Here is a 19,586-nt window from a genome sequence, read left to right as displayed (position 1 = left end):
CACAAGAAAGCTGACATTTTGTGAATATGTGATTATAGTATAAATGCTAAAAGATCAGTTAATTTTAAGCGATTGTTTAAGAAGGGAGAAAAAACAACAACAATTAAGAAGTAACCCAAACTAAGAGGTATTAAGTGTACATTTCCATAAGGTTTGTTTGAATTTGTGACCTAAAGAGTTTGACTGATGTAGCCGTTTTGGCGCATTTGTCAATCGAATGCCATTTTCTTGGCCCGGCAGTTCTTATTGTTTGTTAGCAAACTCTGTTTTTGTTAGACAGATCTGGTAATCTTCAGCGTTTCTTGTGTGATACCTGTGGTGATTCCTCTGCTCAACAAAATAACTATTGAAGGCCTTTGATAACTGATTTGTATTATATTTGTACATAAAAGTGCTTAATTCGAGATCATAAGTATCATAAACATTAAGCAACTTGTAATTCTTGAAAATAGGGGCTGAGTGACTTAAAAAGTGACTATTCGATATCATTCTAAGGGCTTTTTAAAAGTATTTCCCCATGCTAAGATACCGTAGTTTATGTAAGGAAGTATTAAAGTACAATATAGTGAATACATTATTCGCTCGGGAACAAAATGTTTCAGTTGGTTTATTACACCAACACCTCTAGATATATTCTTTGAGATGTTGTTAATATGAAATTTCAAGAATCATACTTGATACCCAGAATAATTAGGCAGGCACGTTTCTGGATATTTTCCAGCCTGTCAGATTACTCGGCAGTCAGACTACTATGCCAGACTGGGGTAGCATATTCTACCACTGGGCGCACATAAGAAACAAACACAGAAACGAGGTCCTCAACTGGAAGTCCAAATCGTTTCAAACGATTGAGCATATCTATGATTAGTTTTAAAACATTGAACTGTGTATTTCTATTTTCCAGTGTAAACGATGAATTCAACCAAGCCAATGCATCTAAAGGGTAACGCCAATCAAAATAATGATGATAGGGAAGGTAACCATGGAAACAGTAGAAGAGACTCATCTGGATCATACCAGGAAGCTACTGTGTACAACCCAACTTATACCAAATCGAATTCGCGCAAGAAAAAGAAAAGAAACACGGATACAAGGTATGTTTTTATATACAGCAGAAACATCTTTATTCAATATTGTAACATTCGCTAAGGAGGACACGCTCGAATTGTTTTCAAAATTCTGATTTCAAAAAGTCACGATCGACAACATATTGGCAACATAGGTGCTGGACTTAAATAGCGATTTTCTTTGCTTTACCCATTTTGTTCTGTTCACTAGAAGGGGACATATTTGAGAGAAGAAACTATCATTTTGTGAAAAAAAGTCAAATCCATTTTTATGGAAAGATTGCTTTGAATTAAACGTCAAAAACAAAAGAAATAATATATAAAAGAAATTTAAGCTTCGATTTGTTAAAGTTTTGACATAAATGAGTGGATAAGCTGTCTCAACCAGAATTCATAATATTAGTATTTCTATGGATAAAATGCGGGTTACGGGATAGGCGAGTTACTGAGAGTTAGTAGACAAGGGTAAAAGACGAGTTAGTACACAAGGGGAAAAGGCGAGTTTTGGGAAGGCGAGTTGATTTTCAAGATGGAGTTGGTGAATAAGGCAAAAGGCAGAATGTCGGACATGAATTTGATGGCATAATTGATGCACAAATAAATGGACAAATGCTAACCAATTTACAGAATAAAAAACAAAAACCAACACAACAACATTACACCGACCTATGGGTGCCCTAGGCATGGGTGTTATAGCATATTTTACCTTTCATGGCACAATGCATGATGTAACAGATTAGTCAGTCAGATAGTAATTCATATAGTTTAATCACTTTTAAAGGGCATATATACTGCTCGGACAACATCATATCATTGGCAAGCTAATATTATGAGGAAAATGAAAATGACTCCTTTGTCAGAAAATAAGACGTTTAAAATTGATATTCCGCAAAAACCAACTGTAAGCGACGAGTTCCTTCAAACAAGACAGATTTGACCTAGAAAAAAGTTTGACGCCATGAAATGAAATGTGCCCGCTTTGAGAGAATGGACTGTAAACACTCTCAATGCACAGAACCTATACTGTTGTTGTTCTCAGAAAAAACTCTGAATCAAGTATTACAAATTTAATGGTTTTTAAACATATGGATACAATCAGCCGCTTCTTTATTATATTCATACACTCCTAGATAGTGAGAACCAATCAGAGCAATCGTTAGTAAATTACTAGCCGTGTGCATAAATGTTGTATAATTGCACGGGCGCGCACTCCATGTAGTACGCGCAATGCTTTCGGACGCGTTCATTTTTTGCGGGTGGATTCACTTATGTTTGTTTGCATTTGCCAACATTTTTTGTGACAATTTTGTTATAAAAATAGCAAAAGTCACGGGATTTTTTTTCTCGTGTATGAAATAGGTTAATAAATGCGCATCACTTATTGCTCGAGAAATTGTACAAAATAATGCACTTGTACTGAGATGTTGATGCGTCTAATGCACCCCCCCCCCCCCCCTTCGGGGCTCGTGCATTAGACGCATCAACATCTCAGTACGCGTGCATTATTGTGTAGAATTTCACTCCCAACAAGTGATACTCATGTATTAACCTATAATTAGTAGATTGTGATATTACAATTCATATGTATATCAACATATATGGATTAAAGAATAAAAAAATATTTTGAGCTTAGAATTTGAGCCTGATCAATATTATATTTATTATGCAAATAAACAATTTCAATGGGCCGGTAGCTAACCTTTTGTTGATCATTGAAGGTCGCGCATTTGTACATGAATGAACATGAAAAGAGCTCAAGGCTCATGTGTTATCGTGAACATAGGGGAACGGCGGATAATCCCACTCTTGATATTGGTATGGTTTATTCTATCTTATGTTGTTTTAATGTGTAGTAATAGGCTTAAATGAAAAGGTGTTCGGAATTACCCCACTCTCCCCTATAGTGTCCGCTTCATTTACTTACGTCATTCAGCCCGCTGCCTTGAAAATTAATTTCGCAAGGACCCGTACGAGCCCAAATTTTACCAACACAATTTCTCTTTTTTCAGGAGAAATAGGCATAAAAAATTGCAACGAGTGTCAACTTGTAATGTAATAATTCTCTTCAAATGTAGTTAAACTTGTTCTTGCAATAGATATACCCTTTAAATAGCATGACCCAGTACCTGGTCATGTGCTAGACATATTATGTCTAGACATATTATGACATATTATGACCACGTGCTAGACATATTATGTCTAGCTGTGAATCAAATGTAGATTGATCGGAATATGCATGGGATGAGGAAGAGTGGGGTAACGCAAGGCAAAAGAGTTAATTGATTCATGTGAAGTATTTTAACAGACTATGGTGATCAGAATTAGGTAATGGTATTGGTTACATAAGCATTTCTCGTACATGAATATAGCATGACCCAGTGCCTGGTCATATGTGATATGGATCAAATGTAGATTTATTGGAATATGCCTGGGGTGATGAAGAGTGGGGTGGGTCAAGGCAAAAGAGTTACTTTGTTCATGTGAAGCGTTTTAACAGACTATGGTGATCGTAATTAGGTACGGGTATTGGTTACACACGCATTTCTCGTACATCTATCAATATTCAGTGAATGTTGTTGTGAGTATCATCACAATAAGTTTGTAGGACTATTTGTACTTCAGACAATTTTGCATACTCTATTATACCATTTCCTTCGTGCTTTTATTATGTAGGTCTATGTTAAACTTGCTTTTCACCTTGTCCAATAACTCCCCCACTTTTCACCCTGGTCATCAGCTCCTCTGTCCACTACATGCACTAACCATCCTTTTTACCCCGTGTACATTAACTCCATCTTGTCAACTAACTCGCCTTCCACTAACTCGGCTTTCACTCTTATCCACTAACTCGCCTTTTGCCCTAGACAGGTCAAAATTTGAGAATTTGTGCTTAATTAAAAGGCTGGAGGCATTTCGTGTTAAAAGTGGTTATACAAGCTTTTTAAGATAATTCTAGGGTGCTGAAATGCTGTTTAACCGGTTCAATTTTGGAGTCTTAGCCTTCAAAATTAAAAAACAATATGGCCGCCATTTTCAACATATTTTTGATAATAATGGAATTTTAAACAACATAGGAGGTTAAAAATGGTGGCAATATCCATGTTTATGATACAGAGGAACCCAAATTGATTGTTACTAAAGTTTTAACTGGTATAGTTTTGCCGCGATGTTGAATTCCAAAATGGCCGCCATTTTCACAAAGTTTCTGCATTTATATCTTTTAACTTAATTTGAGGGTGCTGAATTCGAAAATGCTGTTTAGCCGGTTCAATTTTGGAGTCTTCCAAATTCAAAAAACAAAATGGCCGCCATTTTCAACATATTTTTGATAATAACTTGAGTTTTAAACAACATGGTTTAAAATGGTGGCAATATCCATATTTATGATACAGAGTAACCCAAATTGATTGTTACTGAAGTTTTAACTGGTATGGTTTTGCCGCCATGTTGAATTCCAAAATGGCCGCCATTTTCATCAAGTTCCTGCATTTTTCGCTATAACTTGGATAGTAGGCAACATAGAAGTTTAGAAATGACGACAGTACCCATGTTTTAATATCAAGGATTCCAATCTCTTATCTGTTACCTACTATCTGTTGTAACTAGTTAGGGTTGCCACCATCTAGAATTCAAAGATGGCCGCCATTCATTAGGTTATTCCTGGGGTGTATTTCAAAAAGCAAACATGTCATCGTTTTCATAAGGGTACATTACTTTCTTTGGCTATATGCACTTTAATTTCTTTAGAACAAAACAGTGATGTTGAATTTATAGATTTCAAAATGGCCGCCTTCTAGCTACTATACTTTACACCATACAACTCATGTAATACGGTGTAAAAGTGGAATACTGCACGCTCCTGTTCGGCTCGTACCCACACTGCTTCTTTGACTCCCAGCTCGAACAACAGGGTTCACGGTCCAAAATGACAACTCGATTAGGTCAATCGACGAGGAAGTTGCTTGATGACCCAATCCCAACCAGGTGACAGATTCACTCTAAAGCCCCCGCTCCTGTTGAGGGACGGTTGTTCTTAGGCAGGAAATTTTGTTGAAAAGGTGTCCGGTCAGAAATTCAACCAAGTATCCCCTGATCATAACCAAGAATGGTTGTATGGCTCTGGGAAGAGATATTCTGATATTCTCACTTGCAAAGATCGTTTTGTTTGACTAATGTATTGCTCACCACAGTTACAAGGAATGGAATAGACACAAGGTGCATGATCTTTAGGTGGTAGATCGTTTGGGTGACTGAGACTATCCCTTAATTTTTTAGAACGGGGTTTAAAGATCTTCACTCCTGTGCGATTCTGGAATTTGCTTATATTCTCGACTTTAAATCGACCAACTCAGTGCCCCCTAGATCATCCAAGCGGTGTGAAGGTCAAAATTTGTGCGTGTATTTCAACACTAATACTTAGTAGCCATTTGATAGACTGTTATAAGACCATAATTCAACTCGATTATAACTAAATTAGTGGTATTTGTGCACATTTTTACACATTCCATGTTTGTTTGAGGAATTGTGCTAATTTTTTCAGATGATGGTGGATGCGATATCGCCATTATTGACGTCACCATTGGATTAACACATAATCATGAAATCTTCACAAACAATTCTAAATTTGTTATGTGGTGTCCAAGCAAAATTATGTTATTCTAAAACCGTTGGGGTTCGACAAAGTACCCCACTGTAAGTATGTCGATTTTCTATTTGTAAATTTGGAATGGAACTGTATATTTTGAATGGGGCTCTCAGCCCTGTATCTATCTTCGTCAGCCTCGTACGTCACGTGCCGCGTGACCTATACCACCTGCATTTTTTATCCATCCACTAGGCGCCACCATCGGCGGTGGAACCAGGATGTTTTTCAGTGGAGAATTGGTGAGAGGGGATGATATTTGAAGGTGAAAATGTGAAACATTACTCTAAAAATATTGTGATTTTTAGTAAGTTTTGTTTTGGTAGGGGGGGAATGCCAATTTTGGGGGAAATACTCCCCTTAAGGATACTATACTGCTCTACTACCTCACACGTTATGGCCAAATATATATGTGTTTAAGGCCAAGAAAAAAGAATGTATGTCTCAGACACCCGCGCGCATTGATATGTGAAATCCAATTTAGCGCTTAGCGCTACGCGTTGGCCGTAATTTTATTTTTTGTCCCTATCTTCATTTTTTCAGTATCGTAAACATAGCGATCCAATTTTGTCTTTTTTTGCAGTTTGGTTGTTGGTTTTTGTACACATTTCGCCATGATGGCAAAAGAGACAAACAAAACTATTCATTGTGTAAATATATTACTATGTTTCTGTATTTGAATATCAAAAAGTACACAAATATTGTGCCTTGCCTGTAAAAAAAAATAAATAAAAATATCGCATATCGCATAGCTCATATTCTTAAAAAAATTAAAAAATTAAAAAACACATGGCACTTAGCTTATTTACCAAATGTGTCTGAGACAGACTTTCTTTTTTTTATTTGGCCTAATATAAATTTTTTTGGATGTAAGCTGTATTTCGAGGCATGAAATCAAAATGTACCTTGTAAATCAAATTTGAATGTCATTTTGCAGGCTTCCAATAGACAAAGCTAGCTGGTTTTCAATCCTCACTTTTTCATGGGTTACGCCACTGTTTATCAAGGGATGGAAAGGAACCCTGAAGACAGAGGATCTAACAGTTGCTTCATATAAAGACTCATCCGAGATGAACAGTCACAGGTTTGTAAGAAATAATTTATTTTACTGTGAAAGAGATAGATGTTGATCACCCTTTTTTTTTAAAATTGATCACTTAAAGGAGTATTTCGTGATCCTAGCATCCTCTTTTTATGACAATATTAGTAGATATCCACGAAAAAAGCTTATTCAAAAAAACTAAACCCCTTTAAATAATGGCCATTATTCAAAATGAGGCTATTTTATTACAAATCTGTAAAATGCGTTGGAAGCAGAATTTATTTCTGCGCATTTTGACACCTCATTTGATGCGATAGACCAGAAAACAATAAAACACCGGTCAATTTTGAAAGTTGCACTTACATACAATACAAAAACACTCAGATATCATTATACAGATTACCTTCCATTATACTAAATACAAAATCAATAACATTTTAATACTGCAACTTTCAAGTCTTGGGTTACATTGATTTAAATGTACGCTGTGACATCAATATTTGGTCAATTGCCACAAATGAGGTGTCAAAATGTGCAGAAATAAATTATGCTTCCAACGCATTTTAAAGATTTGTAATACAATTGCTCGTTTTTGAATAATGGTCATTAGTTAAGGGGGGTAAGTTACGTTTTTTGCGATGTTTATGTATAACACTACTTCATAGGCAACTGTTGTAATTTCGTTCTGGTACACCAGAACTTGATTCAAATTTGTTATACGAATTAATCTGCAAGAAATATTTTGCAAATAAACATTAGCCAGAGGTTACCAGTGGTATGAAAATCTCAACCTTTCTATCAGTAGAGAATGTTAAGTTGTCCAGGGGTGGTTTTTTTCATAAATGTATACTTACATTCATATCATATGTCATATTCATTCCATTAAAGGATGACTCCGGCATCACAACATTATGCCTATGTTAGAAAAATAATTATCAAGCACGAATCACATGATTTTATTTAAAACAAACTCATTGACCATAAAAACGAATAAGAACAGCCGGCTCTCAACACGCGATATTGCACTGGACAATTTCAGCGCCTCTGTTTCTGTTATATTATTTTAGATCCTGTTGAGGGCAAATACAGGAGCAAAGGAGTAAAAGTCTTACCTCCTTAGTTAGGTGACCAATAACTTTAAATTAGCTATACGAGTGGATATTCATACGTAGTGGTAGATAAAATGGTTAAGGAGTTTAACTTCAACACTACACTATTTTTCGCTCACCTGGAACGTTTTCACTAGTTCGACTAGCGTCTTCAGCAGATAGTGATGCTGTGATGATATCTTGTCTACAATCGGGATATCCCTTACTGATAACGTCATATGATTGACAGGATGACGTTATAGGCTAGGATGTTACGATGTAGCGCCGCCCCCGGGTATCAGCAAGTTATCCTAGATAGGATCTATTTCTAGACCTTTGTCACGATTCAGTCTTGGTTTCTGAGTCCTTATGTGTATTGCTTCCAGAACTGTACGGGAATATTCCTTTTGTTCCCGTTCAAGAACTTTTACATTTACCCAGTCAATCTGGTGTCCTTTTGATCTTACGACGTGCACCCTGACAGCTGATTTGGAACTGCCAGCGGTGGATTTGTGTTCCCTGATCCTTTTCTCGAGCTTTCTGGCCGATTCGCCTATATAACTAGCATCACAATCAGCGCAATTGATCTCGTACTCAATTCCAGACTGTTTATTGGGATCTGTCTTGTCTTTAGGGGCTACTAAAGCAGCGTATTTTAAGGTTTGAAGCTGGTAGATACTCCTACGGTCCTAAACGCTCGGTGTAACGTCTCAGAAAGGCCATTATGTAAGGCAAGGTGACAAAGGCTTTATTGGCCGTCTCCGAGTCCGGGTTCTGAGAAGAACTGTCTTTCTCTTTGGGCTGGCTGCGCACAAAAATCAAGTCTTTATAGCCACCGTTGTTACGATCTCCTCCTCCTTATCTACCGGGTCTGTGACAACCGTTTCTGCGCGATGGAGTAGCGTTCTTACCACACTGAGTTTGTGTTCAAGTGGGTGGCGGGAGGAGAAGTTCAGGTATTGCTCTGTGTGTGTCGGTTTTCTGTACACTTTGCCTTTCAGAGTTCCGTCCTGTTGACGACAGACCAGAGTGTTTCCAGTGGGAAGTTTACCGTCTTCTTCTTCGTCACGCGTAAACTTGATGTTGGGATCAATGTTATTAATAATAATATGATCAGTGAATTCTTCGATGTGAGCAGTTTTTATGACCACGCATGTATCATCCACATATCTTTTCCAAACACGCGGTGGGTGGGTGGCTGATGTGATGCTTGACTCTCAAAGTATTCCATGTACGCGTCTGCAGAAAGAGGACTACACGAACTGCCCATCGCACATCCATATCGTTGAAGGTTGAAGGTCTCCCGGAACACACAATAAGAAGTGTCTAGACAAAAGCTCAAACAATCCAGCACTTGCTCAGGCTCGAGATGTTCTGCCTCACCTTTCTTCCAGCTCGAATTACTCTTCAACAGCTCACCGACAACAAGTGTTTTGTCTACGGGGACAGATAAACAGAGCAGATACATCAAATGACACGAGAGACTCATCCGATTCCAATTTCAAATCGCGAATGTCCTCCACGAAGGAGTGTGTGTTAGTAATGATGTTCGATGTTGCCAATAATCCCTGACACAAACCGCGCAAGTTCGTAGGTGACCGATCCGATGCTTGATATAATCGGTCTAAGCTGGGAAAATGTAAAAGTCCAAGGGGGGGGGGTAGTGTTGAAGTTAAACACTTTAATCATTTAGATTAGCTGTTGAATTCTCTAACAATTTTGTATAATCTAAGATGCGTAGGCCATTAGGCATATACACGTATGCATTTTGTATGATTAATTTTTCTCTTCTTCATTTCAGGCTTGAGACAAGATGGGCTCATATACTTACCAAGCATGGTAGCAAAGATGCGTCACTGTTCAGTGCGTTGTTATATGCCATGCGAAGCGGTGTCATCTGCAGTACAATTGCCCTTACCATATCAACCAGTACATCTTTGGTATCTTCAGTGAGTAATAGAGTATTCTGACTGTTTTTACAATCGCAAATTTCCAATTTGCGATTGTACCGTTTTTGGTCAGTTGTTACCTAGCTAGGGGGGGGGGTTACAACCCCCCGAGCTAGGTACTGTTTTTCTATCCGATTCCTCTTCTTTCTTTAAGTTAGGCGAATGGCCTAACTTATTTCTTTCTTGCCATTTCTTTCTTTAACCCTAACAGAACTAGGACTCACTAAAGCTCACTATTAAAACCGCTCTGCGTGCATGCATTCCACGGGACTTGATGACGCAATCAGACCAAGTCATATATACCCAGGGAATCGTTGGCCGGGCCAACGTCACCTGTGTAGCTACATGCTGGGGATCTTCTGCGTGGCATGCGAGGGGTCCGAGGTTCGAATCCCAGGGGTGCCAAGTGACTTTCCTCTTCATCTTCTCTCCTTTTCGTTCCTTCTTTCCCTTCCGATAGCCAAAAACCTCAGGTAGGGTTAGGGTTAATGACCATGCATATTTTCCCTATATGCCTTCTTAACCCTAACAGAACTAGGACTCACTAAAGCTCACTATTAAAACCGCTCTGCGTGCATGCATTCCACGGGACTTGATGACGCAATCAGACCAAGTCATATATACCCAGGGAATCGTTGGCCGGGCCAACGTCACCTGTGTAGCTACATGCTGGGGATCTTCTGCGTGGCATGCGAGGGGTCCGAGGTTCGAATCCAGGGGTGCCAAGTGACTTTCCTCTTCATCTTCTCTCCTTTTTCGTTCCTTCTTTCCCTTCCGATAGCCAAAAAACCTCGGGTAGGGTTAGGGTTAAGTTAGGCGGGCAGCCTAACTTATTTCTTTCTTGCTATTTCTTTATGTCAGGCGGATTTATCCGCCTGAATATACTGTGAAGCTCCAAAATCTTCTTCTTTCTTCTTTAGTAGAACCAAAAATTGCTACTAGTGACAAACGCTATTTTGACCAAACTTGGCCACAAGAAGCACTGACCCAAGCTTAATATAACTTCTACACGGATAGGGGTCAAAGGTCATGTAAGGGTTATTAGGGGTCATTTTGTGAAAATCTTTAAAATGCTACTGCTCCTTTAAATGACATGCTATGACCACCAAACATGGTCAGCAAGAACCGCTGGCACAAGCTTACAATCAGCTGTACCACAAATTGGGGTCAAAGTTCATGTAATGCTTAATAGGTGTGATTTTGTGAAAATATTTGCGTGAAATGTAATGGAGCAGCTATCATTAGAGGCAGCAATTTGGCAGATATCTTGTGCAGGGAGACAGCTATTTGATAACAAGAGATAAGCATATAGATTCGTTGCATGCTTGGACATGTCTACTGGCATGACTGGTGTGGTTTTAAGTTTCCTGGAAAATTAAAAGCAAATATTGTGCTGCTATTTTGATAATAAGAGATAAGAGTTGTTAGGTTTGGCAATTATGCTGTCCCATGATGCATTTATGAAAATACACACTAAAGGTATGTGATAAATGCTATATAGTTGCTTGTGCGGTGGGGATGGTGGTCAAATTTTATTCCTTTCCATGATGTATTTATGAAGATCAATAGTAAATGCTATATAGCAATATGGTGCAATATTGGTGAATACTAGTACTTTTGTGGGTGGGGGCAAAATTTTGAAATATGTCCGATTGGGCTAAAACTTATATATAATAATCCTTAATTTATAAGGGGATCATGAAACATCAGTTAAGGTCATCCAAGGTCAAAGGTCAAATGTTACAGGTGCTCCGATGCGGCTGTAACTCTGGGAAAACAATCCCCGGCACTTCGGGAGTATAAAACTGCAAAGGTCATCTGAAGTCAAATATGTTTACACTGATATGAAACAATATGGAGATAGATTTAAAAAATTGCTGATATACAGCTGTTTTTGAAAGTTTCCAAACTTTTTTTGAGGAGTTTAGATCTTAATTATAGCCAGCCTTGAGTCATATTATACTGACCATACTTGCATATCTCTGATTGGCTCAATCATCATGATATAGGCCTCTTTACAACCAATCAAAGTAGTTCTTAGAGGCCGATACGTTGGCAGGTAGTGCACATTCCGGGTGCACATGCCAATGTGTCTAAATAACTTGTTGTCAATACATTTATTTCAGACCGTCGTAATGCGTAGACTCATAGCCTTTACACAATCACCTGAACCTGACTTCTTTTACGGCTCCCTACTAGTTGTTTTGTTCACAAGTCTCGAATTCACAAGGACTGCTTGTGTGAGTTTTGCGTTATACTTGACTGAACGTGTGGCTGGGAGGATACGAGCAGCATTGGTGGCGATGGTTTATCATAAAATCTTACGACTGCGCAGTTTAAAGGGGAAATCTGTTGGGGAGGTAAGCTAACGTTTATTAAGTAACTTAACCAGGACAGAATGAAAATGGTAAAGAGCTAAAAAGTTGGGGGGGGGGGTAGGGGCCACTCACATAGGGCTATTGTTTTTTGATAGCGTGTGCCACTGCCAGTTCCGAACTTGAGGTTGAACTGATCGGCCACTAAAAAACTGGGTCTAGCAAACTGTTCGGCCTGCCCAAAAGGAGGGTCTTGAGAACTGATCAGCAGTCAAAAATGGGGTGTTTGGAACTGATTACTTCAATTTCGTTGCATTTTTTTGCAACTATTGCTATAGAAGACTCAGCATATTGAAAAACAACCAGATCATTACTCTGCTCTGTAGTACATGTATAGTATACATTGTATACCCACGTACTGAAAAATACAGCAATTATTGCGCTGTATAAAGGAAACCCAACCTACAATACAAAATTCCTGGCGGCAGAGTAACTACATCGCACCGGAACTCTACAGACCTCCGCCGTCATAAGGGGTGGTGCAATAATTATGTCTACCCCGGGGTGGTGAATTATAGTGGGGGGGCAAAGATTTTTTGGCAGGCCAAAGGGGGGAGCAATTTTGACAGGTCGAAAGGGGGGGCAAGCACTTTTTGGCAAGTCGAAAAAGGGGGGGGGGGATTTTTGGCACAGATGTTTTGGGCACCGTTTCTATATTACGCCGTAAAAGGTGTAGGAAAACGTTAGGAACACATTCAATAATGCAAAATTTCGCTGCGCTCGCTTTATTATGATAAGACAATTTAAAGGTTTTAAATTCGGGTTCCCCAAAATCTTGCATGTGTAAGGGGGAGGGGCAAACATTTTTTGGGACCATTTTGAGAATTCACCACCCGGAGGTATACATTGCACAGTCCCTAACTTACTGTATGGTGGCCGATGGAGTCACTACAGGAGAGGGTATATAGAGTTAGAAACAAAGCAGTAGGGTACTATTAGTATAGTTCCTTAGGGTCAAAATCGTTACACAAGTGACAAAAGTGCCAAATTGTGATCTATGACACCAAAGTTTATGAAAATAAGCGGCTCCACTAAAATACTGGACAATATTTTGGCTATTTGGGGGCTAAAACCCTAGTTTTTGCCACGAGTTGGACCTTGGTATGTACATATCATAGGATCTTCCTCTGGCAGACAAAGAATATGCCCCAAGAATCTCAGCTAGGATTCAACATAGCACTAATGTTTTTTCTTCCCTTTTCATCAGCTCATTAATCTGTGTACAAACGACGGCCAAAGAGTGTTTGATCTCTGTAGGTCTCTACCAATGGGAATTGTCGGAATTTTTATTTGTGTGCTCAGTCTTATTGCCTCTTACGTAATCCTTGGATGGACAGCGGTTCTTGGGACAACATCTTATATCGTGTTCTATCCACTACAGGTGACAAAATGGGCTTGAGGTGGGGGTTGGGGTGCAGTTCAATATGAAACTGATACAGGTGTAACTTTAAAATAGGAGATTTAGTGAGAAAAATGAAAAAGATATGGATATCGGATGATAGATGGATTTTTGTACCAATCTTTGGCGGCATATGTTGAGAACATAAGTCAGAAACAACCCCACAGAAGCCTACAGTGTTGTTTTACTAGGTCTAAAATTGCTTCATTGAAAAACAAGGGATAAAAGAAGTGATAAGGCAACAAAAAATAAACGCATGTTCTACAGGCAGATGGACCTTTCAAGTAGGCTTGATTGGTCACCAAAATTTGTAAATAAATTACTATTTTATGTATAATGTTTTTCCTTTTCTCCAAAACAGCTAGTTATACATGCATGCAACAATCTCCATCAGTCTCAGTCCACTCTAAGCCAAAAAGTGCATAGAGCAAATCAAAAAAAAAAAAAAAAAAAAAAAAAAAAAATCTATATCAAGCTACAACTCTGGTGGAAATTCGTTGCCACACCAGCACGTTCTGGTGTTAAAAGCACACAATCGAAGCTAAATACGTGATAGTTTCGTATTATTTTGTATAATAGTTGCAAATGCACATTCAGATTACACTTGCCCCTTCCCCACCCCCCATTTTCCAATGTTGGGAGACTGTAATGTAGAAATGATGACGATTTTGTCCAAATCAACATTGCAATAGGGGAGCGGGGAAGGATGTTGGCCAATTAACGCTCAGGTGTGGCAACATTTTTCGCCAAGGTTGTAGGCCCGTAAAACAGGGTTGTTGTTTTTCGTTGCCTATTTTGGAATTGTCATTAAAGTTGAAAAATGTCCTTTGTTCAACAAATCCTCAGAGAAATTAGAGGTCTTTGGATGACAGAAGATGAGTTTATCCAAAACGGGCCTGTGGGGACTGAAAGGAGATGAGCTTAACAATTTGATTATGTATTACCTCCAATATCAAAGGGCCTCATAAGGAGGAAATAAAGAATATGATTAGATGCAAAATAGATAACTTGCATTACTAAGTCAACTATAATTAAACGAGTATATAGTGTGGTAATCGTGACTTGTAACTATATTTATTACCTGGTCACAGTTGAATATCTTTCGCATCTTCACAAATGCATATATAATAATAATAATAATAATAAAGCACACCTGAGAATTCGTCATTTTACGTCACGCAGACTTGCAATGCGCAGTAACGATGTTCGATAAACGATGTGCGCATCGGCGCAGAGCGGCGTGACGCAAAATGACGAGTTCTTAGGTGTACTCGCAAAGGGTTATGGGATTTACCGAAAAGGTCAATTAATATTAGGTCTATATGCTGCTAGAGTACAAATCATTTTATGTCTGTGTAAATGTTGTAGAAAAATTATTAATCTGTTAGTCCAAGGGCGAGTCATTTTTGATTAAAGACCCAAGTCAAGTCTCAAAACCTAAAATATTGAGTTGAGTGACTTGAGTCCGAGTCACGTCGAGTCATTTGAGTCGAGTCGTTACAATATTTTTCAATTGGTTTTGTTTGTATTTATTCATATACAGATGTTCTTGTCCAAACTGATAACTCGCTTTCGTCAACACTGCATTAAAATCACAGATAAACGTGTACGTCTCATGAGTGAAGTTATCACTTGCATTAAGCTTATCAAGATGTACGCTTGGGAGATTCCATTTGCAAAGCAAATAGGAGGTAAGATCACAATCCCATAACTATGATCGTGACCCTATTTTCATAGTTTTTGAAAGGAGTAATAATTCCAACACAATTTCTTTGAATTATGTAAAAGACCATTCTTGCATAATATCATCAGGACTATTCCATAAAGCAAGGCACAATGAACCGAGACGAGAACCAGTACAATCTAAGTCGCATCTGTGACGACCTGTTGATGGCGAAATCGTCTGCAGCAGCGATCAAAAACAACTGTTCAGCGATCATCACATCAACATTCTTTTGGCGAAAAGAATGTGACTCGTAACATCATGTATTGATGTTGATGTAATGTTGATGATCACATCAACATCATCATTGAGAAAGATAGCCGATAGCTATCGAAACGTCTGCACGTAAGTGTGTTTAACTTGGATTAGCTATAAGTAGTGTATGAATATAATTATATACTGTAAATGACCATGGTGAGCAAGTCAAAAAGATAATACAAAATCTATATTTTATTCTCTGAATATGAACATTTAGAATTTGGTAAATAAACCATGAGAGAACTCAGTCCTCGGGATTGAATGTAGCAATAGTCTACCCCTCAGATCCCCATCCACCATTACCCTATAGTCTAATATTCGTTTACCCAGCGCAGGTATTTGTGTTATGCTTGCAAGGATGACTGGAAATCTTACCGCTTGTATCGTGTTGGACTCGTGAAAATATTACCGCGCGAATTAGGTTGTGCACAATGGGCAACTGCCTATCGGCGTCTGTGTACCCCTAAAATATGTGTTCAATAACAAATGCACTGCAGTCAACAGGTGATTTTGGACACAACTGCGCAGTCTCAATACAACCAGAACACTTTTTTAACACACAGAGGCCGGTCGAGTGCAGATCCGTCGGAACACGCTTTTCAATAACCCTACCATAACCATAACCCTAACCTCATCTTGACATCATCCAAGCAGCAAAATTCATTTTCCATTGAAAAGCGTTATCCGACGGATCTGCAGTCGACAATTCTGCATAATAATTGGCGAAAAAATGAGACTCGTAACATCATGTATTGATATAGAATCGCATGCACGCAGTTGGGCGCAGCACTTACACTAGTTTAGTCTCCTCCGCAGCCAGTTTGGTTACGCTCCCTCCACACAAACAGTCTGCCAATGGCCACTTATAACGCCGTTTCTGATTGGCTACACGTAAGTAGCCGTAGAGCTGTACATACGGGAACTTGATTGACCTCAGTCTAGCTGGCGAGATGGCGGGTCAAACTTGCTCATGAATAATAAAGTAGCCGTCTAGCCGATCGACCAATTGAAAGCTTTGTTTGACGTCAAGCTGGATGACGTCGGCAGAAAACTGTTAGCGAATCAAAAAGGACCAGTTCGTGACCATTGGCAGACTGTTTGTGTGGAGGGAGCGGAACCAAACTGGCTGCTGTGGAGACTAACACTAGTTGCGCATTGCGAAATGCGTGACTGGCGCATGCTACCTAGTGAAGGCCTACTAGGCCTAGAAATATAATTCTTACTTTAATAACTTCCAAAAATAGGACACTGTTTTGTCTTACGGTTGTTAACTCAATTCAATGAAAAAGAGCGCTTACAAATTAATTTGCATCATTTATCAGCGTTTCAGACGCACATCACCAAGCTCATTAAATGATACATTAAGTTGTTTATTTACAATAATTCAAATGTTTAATTTATAAATACAATTCGTTTTTAACAATTCGTTCCTCAAAAGAGGATTTTATTTACAGTATATAATAGGCCACCGGCCGCAAGATACATTGATAATAACAGGAAATAATTTATTATAATTCTCTTAAACATTTATCTTTTTTCTTACATGCGAGTAACAAAAATTTTTCCCAAATTATTTAAAATATATTTACCTGTAGTTTGCATTAGTATACAATATTTAAAAGTGGTAGGATTTTGATAAAAATATTGGGGAATGAAGCGTTGTCGCTCCATAACAAAGAAATTACATACAAGTACAAAATGAAACTCATGCACAACTCATGCATTTCCAGGTCAAAAAATTATCTGGGTCAAATCAATTAGGGAGCACCGCCACTAGTTTTAGATCAACCCAAGGGGTACGACACACGATTGGCAACATTTCGATTCCCATTACAGTAGCCTGCACCAGATGATGATTTTGTACATACGTTTGTGGTTTGACTTGTATAGCAAAGTGATGAAAATGATTGTAATACAATTTAAACAGAATTACTGTTGTTTTTAATAATTTTCAGCTATTCGCAATCAAGAACGTAGTGTTCTAGAGAAGACTGGCTATGTACAAAGTCTCAGTACTAGTATGCTACCTGTAGTGTCTATTATGAGTGCATCATTTACCATCATCCTTCATACATCATTGGGCTATGACATAGATGTAGCACAGGTTTGTTTGTTTGTTAATATGTTTATATTAGAGTGTATCATGTGAAATACAAATATGATATAATATGAGCTCTTCGTACGCTATTCAATATCAATCCACAATGATATCAGTCCCGCCTATTACGAGCTGATCAGAGTATAGCGTGCTGCATCAGAATCTTGAATTGTCAAAATTCCGGAATTGTGACAATTCCAAGAAGTTCTGACTTAGCCGGTCAAAAACTTGGAATTGTCAAAATTCTGGAATTCCGACAGTTTAGGTTGCTGACGCAGCCTGTCAAAAACTTGGAATTTCGACTGCGCCCACTGTCGTAATTCTGGAATTCCGACAGTTCCAAGTTTTTGACAGGTTGCATCAGAAACCTAGAACTGTCAAAATGCTGGAATTTCGACAGAGTGGGCTGTCAAAATCTTGGAATGATGACTATTCGTGTCATTTGACACGAAACAGGAACGAAATGACCTCCGCTCGGTTTGTGTAAAAGGATACTAATTGTTCCATGCTGTCCGTGTGTGCTTGTCAATATATAAAATGATGAAGTACGCATATCACCTTTCTGCTTTTTCACCGATTTATAGAATTTGACAAATGTTCTGAAATTTTAAAAATTGACCAAACATTGGGAACAACTTTTAAAATAGGCCTACTATGAAAATAAGTGATATGAAAATAGATCCTACAAATACATACAATATTCTCACTGTCAAATATTAGGAATTTTGAAAATTATAGAATTCTGACAATATTCTCTCTGTTAACATAATTATTAGGAATTGTAAAAATTCCACAATTCTGACAATATTCTCTCTGTCAAATATTAGGAATTTTGAAAATGGTACAATTGTGACAATATTCTCACTGTCAAATATTTGGAATTCAACATTTTTTTGGAATATCTTCATTTCATCACTTTTGAAAAACTGTAAAATTCCTGAAATTTGACAGATAATTTCTGCAACAAAGTAGAAACATCAAGACATTTCTGTGGCGCATCACCACCACCAACTGGGAGCGGCTGGGCAGGATAAACGTTATAATGTATTATATGAGGGATTTCAGTATACTTAGGCTATGGACGATATTATCGATAAAGTGATTTAAAAGGGTATTCGGCATGTAAAGAACCCTTTTCTTTAGGTAATTCAAGTATTTATATGTTCTTTTTTGTTCTGCCCCTTCCACACTGTACATAGGCCTAGCTGTAGGCGGCAGTGGTTCACTTTTATGTAGTTCTCAATTCTCATACCACTAAGTCCGGTTTTAATATGCATCCGTACGGCATGATTGCTGAGAAGGCCCGCCTAACCCCAACTCTAACCCTAACCCCAGCAACCCCTGACTCTAATTAACATACCGTAAATAAGACATCTGCCTCCCTCCTCTCCCATTCTACCTTCCTGCCCTATTAGGCCTACATGCAGTTACTAACAGGGCTGCCCCCGGGGGCTGGCCGAACCCGACTAGCTAGCCAGTGGGCCCTTTTAAAACATGTTATGCAACTAAATCGCCTTAAAATGGGGGTTTCCACCACCAGAATATCCCTTTATACGTTGATTAAGAAAATAGCATGAACCCGACGTTACAAAATTATTCCAACTTTTTGACAGCTGTCTGAATTCCAGAATTCTGACATCCGTCGGAATTCTAGATTTCTGACACTTCCAAAGATCTGACACACCAAGCGTTGCACTAGTTAGGTAATGGGCTGTATGGCTGTACTGGAGTTTGATTTACGGAATCAAGCAATGGGGTGTACTGGAGTATGATTTACAGAATCAAGCAATGGGGTGTGCTGGAGTTTCATTTACAGAATCAAGCAATGGGGGTGTGCTGGAGTTTGATGAACAGAATCGCCAGACGCGAACTAGTTTACTATTTCTGGCTTTTATTATAGCTAAATCTGCAAGCTGCTAGACTCTGGTGCCTGATTGTACTAGCG

At 38.6% G+C, this 19,586-nt stretch overlaps 1 protein-coding gene across 1 annotated transcript; it reads left to right on the top strand.

Moving 5' to 3' along the window:
* The first annotated feature begins 912 nt into the window (after positions 1-912).
* On the top strand, positions 913-19,320 carry LOC140169317 (ATP-binding cassette sub-family C member 5-like). The gene is made up of 8 exons (XM_072192575.1): positions 913-1,094; positions 6,647-6,793; positions 9,641-9,788; positions 11,915-12,148; positions 13,371-13,544; positions 15,106-15,253; positions 17,499-17,647; positions 19,255-19,320. The coding sequence occupies exons 1-8, from the start codon at positions 913-915 to the stop codon at positions 19,318-19,320; spliced, it is 1,248 nt and encodes a 415-aa protein (XP_072048676.1).
* Positions 19,321-19,586: the final 266 nt, after the last annotated feature.

Source organism: Amphiura filiformis, chromosome 14, assembly GCF_039555335.1.
Source record: "Amphiura filiformis chromosome 14, Afil_fr2py, whole genome shotgun sequence".
Classification (NCBI taxonomy): domain Eukaryota; kingdom Metazoa; phylum Echinodermata; class Ophiuroidea; order Amphilepidida; family Amphiuridae; genus Amphiura; species Amphiura filiformis.
This window is presented reverse-complemented; position numbering and strand designations above follow the sequence as displayed.